Source organism: Ursus arctos, unplaced genomic scaffold (genome assembly GCF_023065955.2).
Source record: "Ursus arctos isolate Adak ecotype North America unplaced genomic scaffold, UrsArc2.0 scaffold_25, whole genome shotgun sequence".
Lineage (NCBI taxonomy): Eukaryota > Metazoa > Chordata > Mammalia > Carnivora > Ursidae > Ursus > Ursus arctos.
This window is the reverse complement of record NW_026622930.1, coordinates 35,581,711-35,598,676: the sequence shown is the minus strand read 5'-3', so window position 1 is coordinate 35,598,676 and position 16,966 is coordinate 35,581,711. Positions and strand designations below refer to the sequence as shown.

General features: G+C 33.7%; 1 protein-coding gene and 1 long non-coding RNA gene across 3 annotated transcripts in view; one reads left to right on the top strand and one right to left on the bottom strand.

Moving 5' to 3' along the window:
- The window catches only part of LOC130544800 (uncharacterized), a 50,306-nt gene that overhangs the window by 31,197 nt on the left and 2,143 nt on the right, over positions 1-16,966 (top strand). The window lies entirely within an intron of this gene.
- SGPP1 (sphingosine-1-phosphate phosphatase 1) overlaps positions 4,537-16,966 on the bottom strand; it is a 31,965-nt gene continuing 19,535 nt past the window's right edge. The window contains exons 2-3 of one of the 2 annotated variants that reach the window (XM_026486844.4): positions 15,196-15,285; positions 4,537-6,977 (exon numbers count right to left, since the gene is read on the bottom strand). In XM_026486844.4, the coding sequence (XP_026342629.1) occupies positions 6,426-6,977; positions 15,196-15,285 (642 nt within the window). In that variant the 3' untranslated portion in view covers positions 4,537-6,425. The remainder of the gene's footprint in view (positions 6,978-15,195; positions 15,286-16,966) is intronic. The other variant, XM_026486907.4, reaches the window with a different exon arrangement.

Below are 16,966 nucleotides of genomic sequence, written 5' to 3'. Positions count from 1 at the left end.
TTCTGACCTCAATCCATAGAAGAAATGTGACAGTCTCAGTATGGCGGGATAAGAAATAAGTTGAAGAACACTAACGTTCTTCCGAGAGCATGACTGGAAATCCCAGAGTGAGTCCCCTGGGAGGGAGTTCTCACTGTAGAACAAAGGCTCCTTGTAGCTCGACTGCAGCCTCTTCCTTATCCTCATGACCCGTTTCCTCGTGGTCTGTTAGCAGGTGTCTGGGTATAACATTAGTTTGTTTTACGTCCCTCTAGTGAGGGTTTAGAAGGCAAGGAGCAGACAACTTCGTATTCAAAGTTTTATTCACTCCCTGGGGGCTTCCTCCTCCCAATAAGTGCAGCTCTAGCATTCATGATCTCGTGTCACCCAAATTCAAGGCCTTGGGCTTCTTCATTTTAAATCCAAGATTAATATATGAAATTGCCTTGTTTTTCCTCTTAATAAGTAAACAAAACTTAGAGCAAAACACATAAGCTCTTTATCACAGATTAAAAAAAAAAAACAAGAAACAAATACTTATTTATCAAACAATAGTTTTGATTACCTCCAAGTTGGGTGTAATTTTATCCCCAAGCTAAGTGAGTAATAAATAGTGCAGCTCTTCTACTGGTAAAGAAAGGCACCACTTCAGTATTTACACTCATTTTTTTTAAGATTTTGTTCATTTGACAGGGAGAGAGAGAGAGAGCACAAGCAGGGGGAGCAGGAGAGGGAGAAGCAGGCTCCCCTCTGAGCAGGGAGCCCGATGTGGGGCTCAATCCCAGGACCCTAGATCATGACCTGAGCTGAAGGCAGCCGCTTAACCAACTGAGCCACCCGGGCCCTATACTCATTGTTTATTAAACATGTTAACAAACTTTTCAGCTTTATATCCTCCTGCTCCCTTCCTGGTACCTTGTGCTCCATGCAGACGGCAATGCATTTGTTTGCTAACACGTCTAACACCTTCCCATCTCGTCTTTGGCTCATCCCATTGCTTCTACCAAAAATGTATCCTCTGCCCCACCACCCTGCTCTTAGCCCAACAAAATTTTATTTCACTTAGAACTGTTCAGCAGAGGCACCTGGGTGGCTCAGTGGGCTAAGCATCTGCCTTCGGCTCAGGTCGTGATCCCAGGACGTCAGGCTCCGTTCTCAGCGGGAAGCCTGCTTCTCCCTTTCCCTCTGCCTGCCACTCACCCTGCTTGTGCACATTCTGCCTCTCAAACAGATGGATAAAATCTTTAAAAAACCCAAACTGTTCAACAGTGTATTATAAAGTTATAATCTACCTGACTGTAAGTAAGAAGATTATGCATAATTACAAGCATACCTCATTTTATGGCTTTTCACAGATTTTGTGGGGTTTTTACAGATTGAAGGTTTGTGGCAACACTTGTGTCAAGCGACTCTATCAGAGCCATTTTTCCAGCAGCATTTGTTCACTTTGTGTGTCTGTGTCACATTTGGTAATTCTTGCGGTATTTCAAAATTTTCATTATGATGATGATGATGATCAGTGATTAGGACTCACTGAAAGCTCAGATGATGGTTAGCATTCTTTAGCCATGAAGTATTTTTAAATTAAGGTATGTACATTGTTTCCTTAGATGTATTGCTATTGGACACTTAATAGACTACAGTATAGTATAAACATAACTTTTATATGCTCTGGGAAAGCAAAACATTAATTTGACTCACTTTATCGTGATATTCACTTTATCGCAGTGTTTTGTAACCAGACCCACAATATGTCTGAAGTATGCCTGTGTCTGCTAATAATGTCATAGATTTGTGAATTTGGTAAACAATTGCCATAAATGAGCTCTAAGATCCCATATGTCTAAAATATCTTATAATTCTGTAATTCCCCTTAACATATATAACAGGTGGAAAATGTAGACTATTTTTAGTAAAGGTAGAAAAATATTTCAGATGTAAATGCTGTATTTAGGTTTATAATTGGTTAATGATACTTATAAATTAAGTTATATGTTAATTTTAAAATTTTACAGCTTGTGTCCATAAATAATTTAAATAAAAATTTAAATTTTAAATAAAATTTTAAATAAAATATAAACATATATTAATTGAATGCCTCCTGTGTCCCAGGGACCCAGAAGTAAACAGAAGCAACAAGCTGCTTTTGCTCATGGAGCTTACATCATAGAGATGAAGACAGAAAATTTGAAAAGTCAATAATATATAAGATAATTAGAGGTTATGATATGTGCTATAATGGATTTCATTTAAGAGAACCCCTGATATAGGACAAGGGATAAACCCCAAATCTGAAGAGGTAATACTACTATAGTAATTTTTTTTTAAAGAATCCATTTTATATCTCATAAGAATATGTCATGTAACAAAGAAAACTTTAAAAATACATATGAAATCAGATACTACAAACTACGAACTTTTAAAACCTGAGATAATGGACTTTGTGACATAGTTGAACGCTGTTGCAGACATCATGATATAATCTGTTATTAGTTCATAAAGCAATTTTACAATTCATTTCGCTTTCAGAAAATCGGGGGAAACCTCCTAATGTACAAACATATTCTGTCATATCCTATTGCTTGCAGTACTAGGGGCTGGGCTCTTTAAACTTATCCATGGAAAATACACCAAGACTAAAGATGGTGAAAGGAAAAACACAAAATTAGTAAACACCAGCTAGTTGAGGTTAACAAGTTAGTGTTTATTTCAGTAAACATTTTTATTTAAAAAAATGTTTCTTCTATCTTTCTTTGAATTTTCTCTCCTTTGTGTCTCACAAGGAAGGCATGCTTTGTTTATAAAGACCTGTAGTGATTTGGTGGGCTGAAAAATGAAGTCTAAAATGTCCTTTACATTTAGCACATTAAAACTTACTTTTATTGTGCTATTTACAGCTTATGTAACCACAATTAAAATTCAAATGTAAAGAGATTTCTTTGTAACTTATGTATACTACAGAAGAAACTAGAAGAACATGAACAGAATTCGACAAAATATCCTGCATGGTACCATCCACTATGTCCAGTTACAGTACTCTTCTCAAACTATTGCTTGTTCCCTTTCTCAAAAAATCTGCTTAGCAAACAATAAAAACTCCTTTCAGAAAAACTAATTCAGCTATAAAGTTGAATTTTTTATTTTTTTAAAAAGATTGTATTTATTCATGACACAGAGAGACAGCCAGCGAGAGAGGGAACACAAGCAGAGGGAGTGGGAGAGGAAGAAGCAGGCTCCCAGCAGAGGAGCCCGATGCGGGGCTCGATCCCATAATGCCGGGATCACGCCCTGAGCCCAAGGCAGACGCTTAATGACTGAGCCACCCAGGCGCCCCTGAATTTTATTTTTTTTTAAGATTTATTTATTTTAGAGAGAGAGAGTGCACACGCAAGTGGGGGGAGGGGGAGAGGGAGAGCAGCAGACTCCCCAACCTGGCCTTCATCTCAGGACCCCAAGATCATGACTTCAGCCAAAACCAACAGTCAGACGCTTAATGGACTGACCCACCCAGGTGCCCCTAAAGTTGAATTTTAAAAATTGGTTCTGACTCATGTCCAGATTAAACAGGTTTTTAAATCTGGAGAAGACATTCTTTGTTAACAAGAATGAAATTGCTTTGCAAATAAAAAAATCTTTGCTGTATAAAATTGTGTTATCATATACTCAAAATAAAAATATTCTAGTATTTACTCGTCCTTATGGAATGTTTTATGAAAATTTTCTTTTAAATTATACTTTTATCACCGAATTTTTATGTTGTCTTTGAAAGAAACATTTAATAAAGACTACATATAAAGAAAGCTAGGAAATAAAAATAATTATGTAAATCTACTCTAGTAGCATTGCTTTACTCTACCCCCAGGGTGGGCTTGAACTCAACAACCCTGAGATTAAGAGTGCTCTCTACCTACTGAGCCAGCCAGGCGCCCCATCACAGCATTTTAAAATCACAGAATGAAATGTCCATATGTTTATACAGCTTGAAAAAAATACCTATTCCTAATATTGTTTAATTCCTGAAACAATGAATTAGCAGTCAACTACCTATAATACTATTGGCCACAGATTTTGCTGAAACATATTTTATTCATAAGTTTAAAAAAAAAAAGATTTTATTTATGTATTTATTTTAGAGAGCGAGCATGAGCGAGGAGAGGGAGCGGGAGAGGGACAGAATCTCATGCAGAATCCACACTGAGCACGGAGCCAGAGGGTGGGGACCAATCTCACAACCCGAGATGATGACATGAGCCGAAAACAAGAGTCAGATGCTTAACTGTCTGAGCCACCCAGGTGCCCCTAGTCATAAGTTTCTTAAAAGAAATATGAAACTTTTCACTAAAAGTACAGTGTCAGAATGATCATAATTGGAGCTCAAAGTTGGCTGGAACCCTGAAGAATTTCTTCATTGTCTTCTATTACTGAAAACAGTACTCTGATTTTGAATAAAATGCTTCAGAGGAAAAGCCTGCTAGCATGAAAATCCTAGGCATATTTTATACATCTCTATCAGATAATACAGAGACAAATGCATAGAAGGCAAACAAAACACCCTTCAATTCTGAATTTGGCTTTTATTTTAAAATACACTTAGCATGGAACTGTTATAGGACAGAAAATAATAAACCACAAAGAAATGGAATATTTTCAAATACCTTTTAAGCTAGATATAAAAATTGACAAGATAGCATAGACCCAAATTATGGGAAATAGTCCCTAAAATTCAATTCATTAAACAAATTTTGAAAGAAAAGTTCTTTGCACATTTTCCAACGTACCGATATGTTCCTAAGTGTTTTAGTTTCTTACTAATAGGTAAAGGTCCCAAATTTAGTTGCTTTATTTAAAATTATCAGATTCAGTGTTGGTAAAAATTACCATGTCCCTAAATTCTCAATCGGAATTACAAAAATATGAGCTCAAATTGTTATGCTGTCCAAAATAGAAACATCTTAAGTGATAATTCTGGATAATCAGACAGATATTGCACTAAAGTCAGTAATTCCATACCTGATGCTCATTTATATGGAAAGTTAATTCTCTTCTTTATGAAAAACTTACTACAAATAAACTTAATGTTAACCTAACTAAAATTACACTTCAAAATATAAAGGCACAGACAGAAGAATAAAGAATACTTTAATATGATACCCAAATTTTCCACTGTGAAAATAATAAAAATTGAAAAAATAATAGGATCTGAAATACTGATACTTTTAGATTTTAAAATTTACCTTAAGTGGCTAATAAATGGGTATTAAAAGCTAATACTGCTAAATCCAATCCTTTCCAAATAATTTAGAAAAACGGTTTGTTTACAAATGAAGCATGTGCATTGTCCCACCTATAAATTTCAATTACATTTCCATTCATTGGAAATATCTACCTGCAGTATAAACAATCAAGACAATGTACAAAAAATATATCTTGTTCCTATAACTTACAATGCACAGAAAAATACCTACAAAAATGTAAATATTTATCCATTCAGCTTCCCAATAAATTAGTGAGAAAGTTTAGCCCATTCCACATTTCTTTCCAAACAAAGGCTAAAGAATTGAGGGTGGCTTACTTCTAGCCCTGTTAGTTTGACATGTATTTTAAAAATATTTGCCTGATTATGTGTAACTTAAGATAAACTTAGCATCTTACTTTTATATCACAGTATACATGGCATTTCTTAATTCAGCAACAGAAAGGCACAATTAGCAAGCAATAAAATTCAGTACCTGAATTATTAAACTGATGTCCAGAACAACTGCAAATAAAATACATTCAACACAGTGTACAGAACTTAAAAAAAAAAAGGAATAAAAAAACTAATTTTTCTGAAAATTTGGTCCGTTAAAAATGCCTCCCATGTTCAACATCATGGGTAACATGAAAGGTGATGGCAGTGTAAAAAGAGGCAGTAAATCATTATGTGGTGGCATATGAATTCTGGCCTAGTAATTATGCAATTCAATTAGGAAATGGCTCCCATAGTAAATAAATGTTAAATATCTGTTAATAACAGCGTGCCTGTATTAAGCCCAGGTATACAGGTACACTGTTTGCATATTATTATTGATTTTATAATACAGCCCCACAGTTTAAAATAACTTATATTATTTCATATATAACATATATTAGATACATAATTGTACATTATGTATCTTAATATATGTTATATATAACTCCAATTCATAACAGCATAAAACTCTCCAAACATTACATGAACATTCTAAATGGATACTTATCATTTTCTTCCTGTTAAAATAGCTCAGCTCACCTAAAACAATATCTAAATGTGCAATGATAAAATGCACTGACTCTTATGAATTTACTTAAATAATTATTTAAGTTAAATTCCTGCAAAAGCCTAACTCTGATTTGGCTTTTAACTAGAATATAATTTTAGATATCGGTAACTGATACCCTCCTTTCTTACAAACAATATTTCTCCATCAAGAGATACCAATAAAGAAAAATATGTAAGGAACCAAAAATGTGATAGAGAAACCAACCATTCCGTAGGTAATATACCGATAAGGAAGTTCAACTTCCATGTGTTGTCTTGCTTTTCGAACATCATCACATGGTATATTGAAGATTTTACAGGCTAAAGGAATGGTGATCTTTTTCATTATATCTCTGACTATTAGTACAAATACCATCCCAATGAGGATCCGCAATATGGCTTTTCCACACAGAGTCGCAGTAATGGGGGGCCTAGCTAATGGTAGAATATCCAGAGAAGGATCTAATATTAGACCCATGTTATAGGTAACATGAGATCCACATGCAATTCCAGCACCACTTCCTAGAATCTCAGCTGTGTCTCCTCGGGATGTACTCCAGGTGTCAAGAGTGAAAGAAAAGATCCCCAAGGCTAAGTGAAGCCCGATGATGATTAATGGAGCATATTTGTGAGTTTGATTGAAGTTGTCAATCAGGTCCACAAATGGATAGAAGATAGCTAAGATTAAAATGGTATATAGGAATCCAGCGATAATATCCTGGGAAAAGAGAAGAGTAGTTTAGTATAATACTATTTTTGACATTTAAAAATGTATATTTCACATTTTAAATGTTAATAAATATAAATTTTTTAATTGCACATTTTCAGAGTAAACTTTTACTAACTGACCATAGTAAGTAATAAAACTTTAAGTGATAATAAAAAGATCAATTTGACAATAATAATGAAAGTATTGTTTTAATAATTCTACCTTTTTATAAATTAACTACATATATACTATACAAAAATTTGTATTTAAGTCCCCAACAATAAATTATGCCTAAATTGTGTAGTTTTATTTCTGGGGGGAAAAAAGACTACACAGCTGACCCTTAAACAACAAGAGGAGTAGGGGCACCAACCCCCAACACAGTGGAAAATTCACATAAATTCACAGTGGAAGATTAACTTTGCCTCCCCCAAACCTTAACTGATACCCTGTTGTTGACTCAAAGCCTTACTGACAGCTAAACAACTAAGACATATTTTTTTAATGTTATATGTATTATATGCTGTATTCTTATAATAAAGTAGGCTAGAGAAAAGAAAATGTTAAGAAAATCATAAGAGAAAAAAAATCATAAGATAAAATACATTCACAGTACTGTAAAAAAAATCTGCACGTAAGTAGACCCATGCAATCCAAACCCATGTTGTTAAAGGGTCAACTATAGTTGCATAATGTTTTTCTGTCTTAAAATTTTTATTATGAAATAATTGGTACACAGAAAAAGATATGTAGAGTGTATATGAAGTTATCAAATTAATACCTGTGAAATCACTGTCCCCCACAAGATCCTAATATTACCAGTATGTTGAATCTTCTGGTATGCTGTCTCCCAACTCTATCACTATGTATCCTCCACGAAGGCATTTAGAAACCTGAGTTTTGGCTGAATAAATGCCTGTTTTTAAAAACTTTTATCACATACCTCCAGAAAAAAAAAAAAATCTAGTTTTGCTTCTTTCTGAGCTTTAGAAAAATGTTATGTAGTATACAGTCTCCTTTGACTTGCTTTTTACATAAGTTAACATTAAGTCTTATGGATTCATTCATTATATGTAGTTGTAGGTCATTCACTTTCACAACTGCGTATTACTTTGCTGTGTGATTATACAGTTTATCCATTTTCCCACTGATGGTCGCTTAAATTGTTTACAGGTTTTGGATTAGTTTATTGGTTATGGTTGAGCTGGAGTGCTTTCTTAACTGGTATCTATTCTTCAGCCAACCAGGGATACTACAGATAGTGCTACTATGTTCTTTGTTTCAGTGTTGCCTGGTATGGGTCTGCAAGAGTTTCCTAGGAACAGAATGGCAGAATCACAGGATACATGCATGTTCAATTTTATAAGACAATAAAAAAATTTCCAAAATGTTTATAAAAATTTACATCCCATCAATCGTTGGCATTTTTGATGTTTAACTTGGATTTTCCTGATTATTAATATCTTTTCATAAGTTTATGGGTTATGCCTTTTCTGTATAATGCGTATTTGTGTCTTCCTGTAGCTGTTGTTTTAGATTTTCTTTTCTCTTGCTTTTTTTCATATGGTTTTCATATAAATCCTTTATATAAAATCTTTTATCAATAATATGTTCTGTAAACATCTCTTTTGGATTTTGTGGCCCGCCTTTTCATTTTCTTTATGGCATCTTTTGATGAGCAGATGTTCTAAATTTTAATGTCATATTTATCATTATTTCTTGTTTAAGAAAGCGCTCCCTGCCACAAGATCATAAAGGTATGTTATTCAAAAGTTTTGAGGTTTTGAAGTTTGCCTTTTACACTTAAGACTTCAGTATACTCCCCAATTCCTGCCAGTGTTCTCACCGTGCAGCAGTTCTATGAAAACTTTACCGCGGATCAGCAAAGTCAACAGTACAATGCATTGTTCTAAACAATATAAAATTCTAAATCGGAATACTATGAAATGTAAGAATAGCTAACGATATAATTACTAAAGAGAATAAGAACCGCATATGCAGCTAAAAATTTTGAGGAAATTATCCTCTTTAGCCACCACCTTCCTCGGAAGCTTAGCACATTGCAGACACACAAATATTTATTGGATGAATGAATAAATGAATCCTTTACAGGAATTTATCTATTCTAACAAAATCTACTAAATTACTTGAAAGTGAATATCTTTACTGTTTTTCAACAATTACATTACAACTATCATTAGGAAAGCATTTTTAAAATTTATCTCCATATAGAACAAGTTTTCGTGGATACTTTCCGATTCTAAAATATGAAATGAGATTATTTAAAAGTAATTATGTTCCCTTTACATAAGTGACTCCTTTAATAGTAGGTCAAAGAAAGATAGAATCACTTAGCAAAATGTTTATGAAAGTATAAACTAACAATAAATATCATTTGTGTATTCAAACTCCTTAGAAGGACATATAGAGCATTTCACATCTGGCTTCTGTCTAGCATAATGCTTTGGTGAAGCATGTGACTCTTGATCTCAGGGTTTTGAGTTCGAGCCCCATGTTGGATGCAGAGATTACTTAAAAATTTAAAAACCTTAAAAGGAAAAATAACACTTCAACGCCATATCCCATAATGAATTTATAGACTCTTATTTTCTATCATCTTCGAATTACCTTTCCTTCTATATTTTAGGCAAACCATTTAAGATTCTGCTCAGGCACCTATCTCCTCCATAAACTTTCTCTTCCTACCCCATAATAAGGAATTTCCTCCTCTTCATCTCCATGGCATCTCCTACAAACCTGCTGTAACAGTTACCGCATTTCTTTGCTTTCTATTTCTACCAGAAAACCAAAGGTTCACAACTCCTGTGCCCTTTAAAAATCACTCAGGAACTTTACAAATATTGATGCCTGCGCCAATCCTCAGAGATTCTGATTTAATTGAATTGAAGTGGGAGTAGGGCACCAATTTAAAAAAAAAAAAAAAAAAAAGCTCCCCAGTGATTCCATTTTGCAGCCCCAGTTGAGAATCACTGCATTACATATTTATATTACATATTACATATTTAGTGATTTCTCAAAGGCAAAGGCTTTATCTTATTTATACATATATACCCAAAGGCTGGCACACAGTAAGCGGGCAATAAATATTTGGTTAGTTAAACTGAGACAGAGTAATTCTTTAGACTCCTCATCTTGATTATATATCTTGCTTGATAAGAACTCTGTAAGAGAAATAGATGAAACTTTTTTCAACTTATTTCAAAAAATAGATGAAACTAATTTTTTTTCAACTTAGGCTAAAGAACATTTTCAGGGAATAATATTTTCTGTACTGAAAACACTGTTGTAATACTTTACATTTAGTGCCATATTTGATCCTCACAAATACCCTGATATGGCTCACCTGGAACAATCTCATTTTGCTCTTTTGTCCTGAGAATAAATATTAAAAGTATCTTTGTCCCCTTTCAAGGAGTGTCCAAATTTGATAAAAATTTAGGGTTACCTTAATTACCAGTTTTTAAATAAAGAAAACTGGACTACTGTCACAGAGCTAGGTATTTAATCTTATAGATTGAAGGTGCTCAATACATTTATTGAAAAAAATGAATATTCTCAGCATTAGGAATTAAATATTAGAGTGAAAAACTAAATTTTCAACATTTTTTTTTTTTTTTAACATGAGGTCTTCAATGAAAATTCACTGAAGGGGTGCCTGGGTGGCTCAGTCATTAAGCGTCTGCCTTCGGCTCAGGGCGTGCTCCCGGTGTTCTGGGATCGAGCCCCACATCAGGCTCCTCTGCTGGGAGCCTGCTTCTTCCTCTCCCACTCCCCCTGCTTGTGTTCCCTCTCTTGCTGGCTGTCTCTCTCTCTGTCAAATAAATAAATAAAATCTTAAAAAAAAAAAAATTCACTGATAGTACTAAAAGTTACCTAAGAATTATTAATTGAATTTTACTGCAGTTACTCAAAGATTCCAAAAGTGGCCCAAATTCTGACCATGCTTTTGGATACGGAACTGTCAAATTATGTAACTGTCAAACCTCTTTTCTTCATATTTGAAATCACTAATTGCCATATAATCACACTTTTATGAGGTCATGTTCCTTTGGTTGCTATCTTATCCTTTATTCCCTAACCTGTAATTAAAGGCACAGTTCTTGCAAAATAACTCCAGGATTTTGGCTACCAGGATAAAAACCGTTGCTTTATTTATTATTAAATTTCATGACTGATTCAAAATTTTCATAATATGCTAATGTGGAAGTGTTCTGAGCCTTGTAATTCTCACATAGAATGTGTACCAAGTTAGAAGTTTTAAATAAATGACAATTAATGAGTTTTTTACATAAAACCACATATAATACATTTACTGTAAGGTTAAGTGAAAGGAAGGATTAATAGCTCTGAAGTTAGCTATTTTTTTATTATAGTTCTTTCATACCATAGATATAAGTACATGTTCATTCCTATGTTTTTTACAGTACCTTAAAAAAAAGAAAAAAAATGAATCTGTTAAATGACTTTGAGACTTTTTTACATTTGATCACTTTTTAATATCATTTTTACTTTTTTAAATTTTAATTTATTCATTTATTTAAGTAATCTCTACACCCAACGTGGTGTTTAAGCTCACAACCCCAAGATCAGGAGTCACACACTCCTCTGAACCAGCCAGGCGACCCCACATTTGATCACTTTAAGAATTCTTTAAAATAAAATAGTTTATAAAAATTATAATTCTAGAAATATATTTCAGCATAACGCAAAATATCCAATATTTGTTGTCCTCTACTTTTTTTGTAGAGCTCTAGGAATATTAAGCATAGATTGTTATATGACTCTACAGGTCTACCTCCTTTTCAGATTGAGTTATTAATTATTTATGGTATTACCCTGAGTGGTTAAGGGCACACTGAGCTTCCATGCAACAGAACCGGAAGGAAGGAACACGTGAATTCACGACATAAACGTGATGGCTATCATCGTGGTATCAATTTAATGTATAACATTAAAATGTATACTAAATGGTTTTAAGGATTATAGCACGACGTATGCAATAAAGAAAAAATGTTAAACGTAACAAAAAGAAATGAGTAGCAAATTTTCCAAAAAAACCTTAGCAAATAATTTCAAATACCAATTAGTTATAAATAACTTATATGCCCTCAAGTTAACAGATAATTACCCATTTGAATGGAATATTCAAGGTTATCAAATTTATGGTAGAAAATAATAAATATCATAAATTCAATAAAGATTTATTACATGTTAAATCTAAAGTTTTATCCTTTTCATTTCTCCTGATCACGAAAGAGACCTAGAGAGACTGGTGATCTGCTGAGATTAGAATTCAGGACTCCTGTCATGTCCTCGTGGGTTGCTGGGTTTTTCAATTATAACATATTTTAGGTGTCCTACTTCTAATTTCAATATGCCAGTGATGCCAGCAGTTTCAAACAACAAAATGTATTGCTGGAATGCATTTTATTTTATTTTATTTTATTTTATTTTATTTTATTTTATTATAAAGGCACTGTTAAGGATAGATTCTGGAGTGTTTATCTTTAATTAAAATTCAAACTTAATATGTAATCATTATAGAAAAACAAGAAAATACAGATTAACAATAACAAGTAGTTATTACCCAGGAATAGCCACTATTAAGACTCTCAATGTTGACTGTTCTAGAACTTTCTTTGTAAGATGTTTCTGAGTTTTTTGGGGTTTTTGTTTGGTTGGTTTGATGTTTATTTCTTGTTACAAAGTGGATTTGAGGGGTACATACTACTTTAAAATCTCATACTATCTTTCTAAAAAGACTTTCTACATATAGACATAAAAACTTTCAGTACAATTTTGGGTAAATGGATTTACAACACATTCATAATTTTACTAATGTAGAAACAAAATAGTAGTTTTATAAGTACCCAGTACTTATAAATGGACTGCATTTTTATGAATTTAAATTTAAATTTTGAGAGCTAGGTTTTAATAATAAAGAAAAAATAGACATAGTAACTCCTCTCTAGTTTTCATGGAATTAAGAAAATCAACTTATGAAAGTAGGTAGATGTTGAAAATAAACTAAGCTGTTGCTCTTTGTGTTGTAACAATAACAACAAAGCTTATGGCAAATATTGAATAAAGTGTTCATCATAAATTATTTAGAACACATTACCAGTACTCCCTTCCTTATGTTAATGAAGACGTCGCTTAGATAATATGGTATCTCAGCACCTATTGGCAACTTGTAGGGCATACACTGCCTATAGTTCCATACTAATTCCACAGTAAATAGTAAAGATACAAATTATGACCAAGAAAATAGTTCAAAACGCAGGTAATTACTAAAACATTAAAATATAGAAAAAAGCAAAAATTGTGGGAATACATTAGATCCATAATGTAAAAAAAAGGGGGGGTTCTTTAAAGGTATAATTGCATGCATCAACTAGCAAATGATAAGAAGCAATGTATCATTTATTAGGAACAATTGTGGTCTTAACACAGGGCATAATTTACATGTTTGTAAGTTACCCATGATTTTACTTTTAAAAGGAAAACAAAAATGTGTAATACTACACATAATAAAATTCGGTAGCTAGTCTGAATAAAACTGATGAAATATTCTATGGGACAAGAAGGTTTCTGAATAAAGGACTAGGGTTATCAGATGTATGATCTGAAAATACATCAATATTGTTCTTATATCAGCTGATTCAAAAATAGACATCCAGTATGTGAAAACTGAACTCAGCTTGAATATTTGACCAATCCACTAAACATCTGTTTTTTAAAGAACACATCTTTTAGATTATATATTCAATATAATCAGATTCTTATTACTCTTTTTATTATGATAATAAACCTAGGGGTAATAATATCTAATATCTTTCCTTCAAGAAATATCAGGTATTCATTTTTATCCTTCAAAGATGCATAACCATTTGGTAGTTTTTTAGGAGTAATATTACTAACTTTGGGGATTGGAAGGGAATAACTGACAAGGCACAGAGGTGAGTAACATTTTCTCTTGCCAAATATTAGATCTGACCTAAAAATATAATACTTGGTCTCATTATAAAATTAGAGATTAGTCAGACAGAATTATATGTAAATTCACAATTTGTATTAATACAAATAATTATAAAAAGTTTGAACACAAATAATTTGCTTATTAAAATAGTATTTGCGACTTCTGGAAATTTACTAGTGAAGGGGCAGCTACTGAAGGTAGGCAATCTAAGTAAAAAATAGAAACCCAATATTTCTATAGCTATTAAACAAGTTAAGTAGATATTTTTATGAGTAGAAAATTCTAAAAGGACAAGAAAAATTTGTTACTAGTTGTAAGTTTTTTGATTCCATGAGTCAGTTCATATTTATTTTTTTTCTGATCCTTTATCTACAAAATACATAATACATTCAAAGAATGTACTAAGAGACACCACACTAGATGCAAGGGACAGAGAGAAAACATACTTTTCTTATGTTGCTTATTGTCTAGAGGGGGTGACAGATAAAAAAAAAGCAACTGCAGTTTAGCATAGGTGCTGTGCCAGAATTATGCTCAAGATGCTCCGGGAGAAAGGCCACCTAACCAGTCCAGGGGAAAGATGGGGAATGTTACAAGGCTTTTAGGAGATAAGAACGTTTTTGTAAGTCTTGAAGAATCGATAAAATAGTTAGCTAGACAAAGAAAGAGAAAAGGGTATTCCAAGCAGAACTTACAGCATTTCTAAAGGTATGGAGATAAGAAACACATTTACATTTGAGTAAACCTAAGTCACTCAGTAGGGCATCATATTTATGTTTTGGAAGTAAACTACAACAGGAGATTAGAAACCGTAAGGAGTGATGTCAGACTGGAAGTAGGGCTACTAATGAAGCTATTAATCTGGTGAAGGGATGATTCGAGCTAGAATTAAAGAAATGCCGATGGGGGGGGGGCGAAGGAAGTGAGTGGGTGTGGCTAAAATGTACAGGGTCCCTGTGCCGTGAAGGAGGGAGAAACCTCATCCTGAGCATTGTATTTGGGTATTTGTGATTGCTGGAACTGTTTCTATAAAATACATGATTACTAAGTTAAATGTTCACAAAACATCATGGTTTTTTGTGCTTTTTGTGGGGTTTTTTGCAAAACAAGATTTATAATAGTATTTTCTCAGGTTTCCTGTAAGTTTGAAAATGATTAAAAAACCGTAAAACTGCCTGTCAATTTCAGAAAAAAAATAAAGCGCTATGAACACAATGTTTTCCTTACCAGAATGGAGTGCATTCCCATGTAAATTCTACTTAGGCAAACTAGAGAACACCAGCAGGGAATAAGAATCAGTCCATACATAAGAGGATACTAAAGGGGGGAAAAAAAGTAAAATTAGTTAAATAAATTAGGTTAAATTTAAACAAGGAAATAAAATACAAATCACTATACCACAAAACTCCACAAACACAAGAACTGTGTTTTTACTCCCCATTGTATTCCTAGCACCTAAACCTAAGCTTGGCACACAGCAGATGTTTAAGAAATACTTTTACAGGGGTGCCTGGGTGGCTCAGTTGGTTAAATGACCGACTTTTTATTTCGGCCAAGTCATGATCTCAGAGTTGTGAGATTGAGCTCTGCTTAAGATTCTCTCTCTCTCTCCCTCTACCCCTTCTCCTCCTCCCACCCCCCGCTTGTGCTCACTCTTGAGCAAGTGCGCTCTCTCTCTCAAAAAAAAAAAAAAAAAGAAAAGAAAGAAAAAGAAAAAAGAAATACTTTTGCATGACTGAACAAATGAATGAAATCTGGTGTTTTACACTCTTCACTGTGAGAACTGGCTCATTTTCATTTCTATAGTAAAGACTTAATCACTGGCATGCTGCAGAAGAAAAACAGGTAGGAGACATATTCTCCATGTAGCTCCAAAATGAAATACCTCTGGGATAGTGCTTGAATCTGATCCATGTAAGTGTCCTTGCTTCCCCAGGGAGGAAGACTGAGCATTATCTCCCTCTCAGTTCCATCCGCTATTTGTAGTTTCTGTTGGTACTTTCCCATCTTGTATTCAATATTCAACGCCCTGTAATTGGTTTTCCAATTTCACTAAAATTTCAAATGGTAACCTTTTTAAGAAAAATTGTGGAGGGATACTGGGATCAGAAAGTCACAAAAAGGGAAAAAACATAAAATATAGACAACTCTTGGTATCAAAGGCACTAGTGTTAAGACTCGGCTTTCAATTTATTTATATTAGAGGGAAAGAGGAAATGATGGATGGATACGGGCAAGTTTGTAAAGGAAGAGGGAAAGGGACACAATTGAGGTAATTTATGCCCTAAAACTTCAAATTTCTCCATAAATTGAAGCCAGGGTGGTTCAACTCAGTAAGAAATCAACGTGGTTCAATGAGAGGGGGGTTGAAAGAAGGGAGATAGTAAGGCTGCAAGAAGAGTGGTAGAGATTTAGTACATAGTTTTTTTTATTTGACTTCTCTACTGTATTTGACATGGCCATCATTTGAATGTCTAAATACTCTTTATTTCTATAGTATCACATTCTGTTTCCTCTTTTACCATCTACTTCTTTTCTCTGTTTCCCACACAAGCACATATCTTCCTCCTCTTGTTCCTTAAACACTGGCATAAATAAGGATTCTGCCCTTAGCAGTTCTTGGTAGTCTCAGCTTTTCTTATTTCTTAACTACTACTCCTCATGCCGAAGACCTATGCATTCCCTTGCGTTAAGAACCACATAGCTGACGCCTGCACCTGCCCCTTCTACTGCACAGCTCTATGGAGTTAATTAAACCTACTAGACTTCAAACCAATGTCATCATTCTACCACCCAAACTTGTTCCTCCTCTCATATTCCCTATTTCATTTGGAAACCTCATAATCCACATAATAATCTATGAGAAACATGAATCATCCTTGATTCCTTCCTTATCCCTCATATTCAGCCAATAATCATGTCGTGCTGATTTTGCCTTCTAAATATTTCTTGATTCTGTCATCTCTTTTCCACTCTTCTTAAACTGTCCTTATTCAGA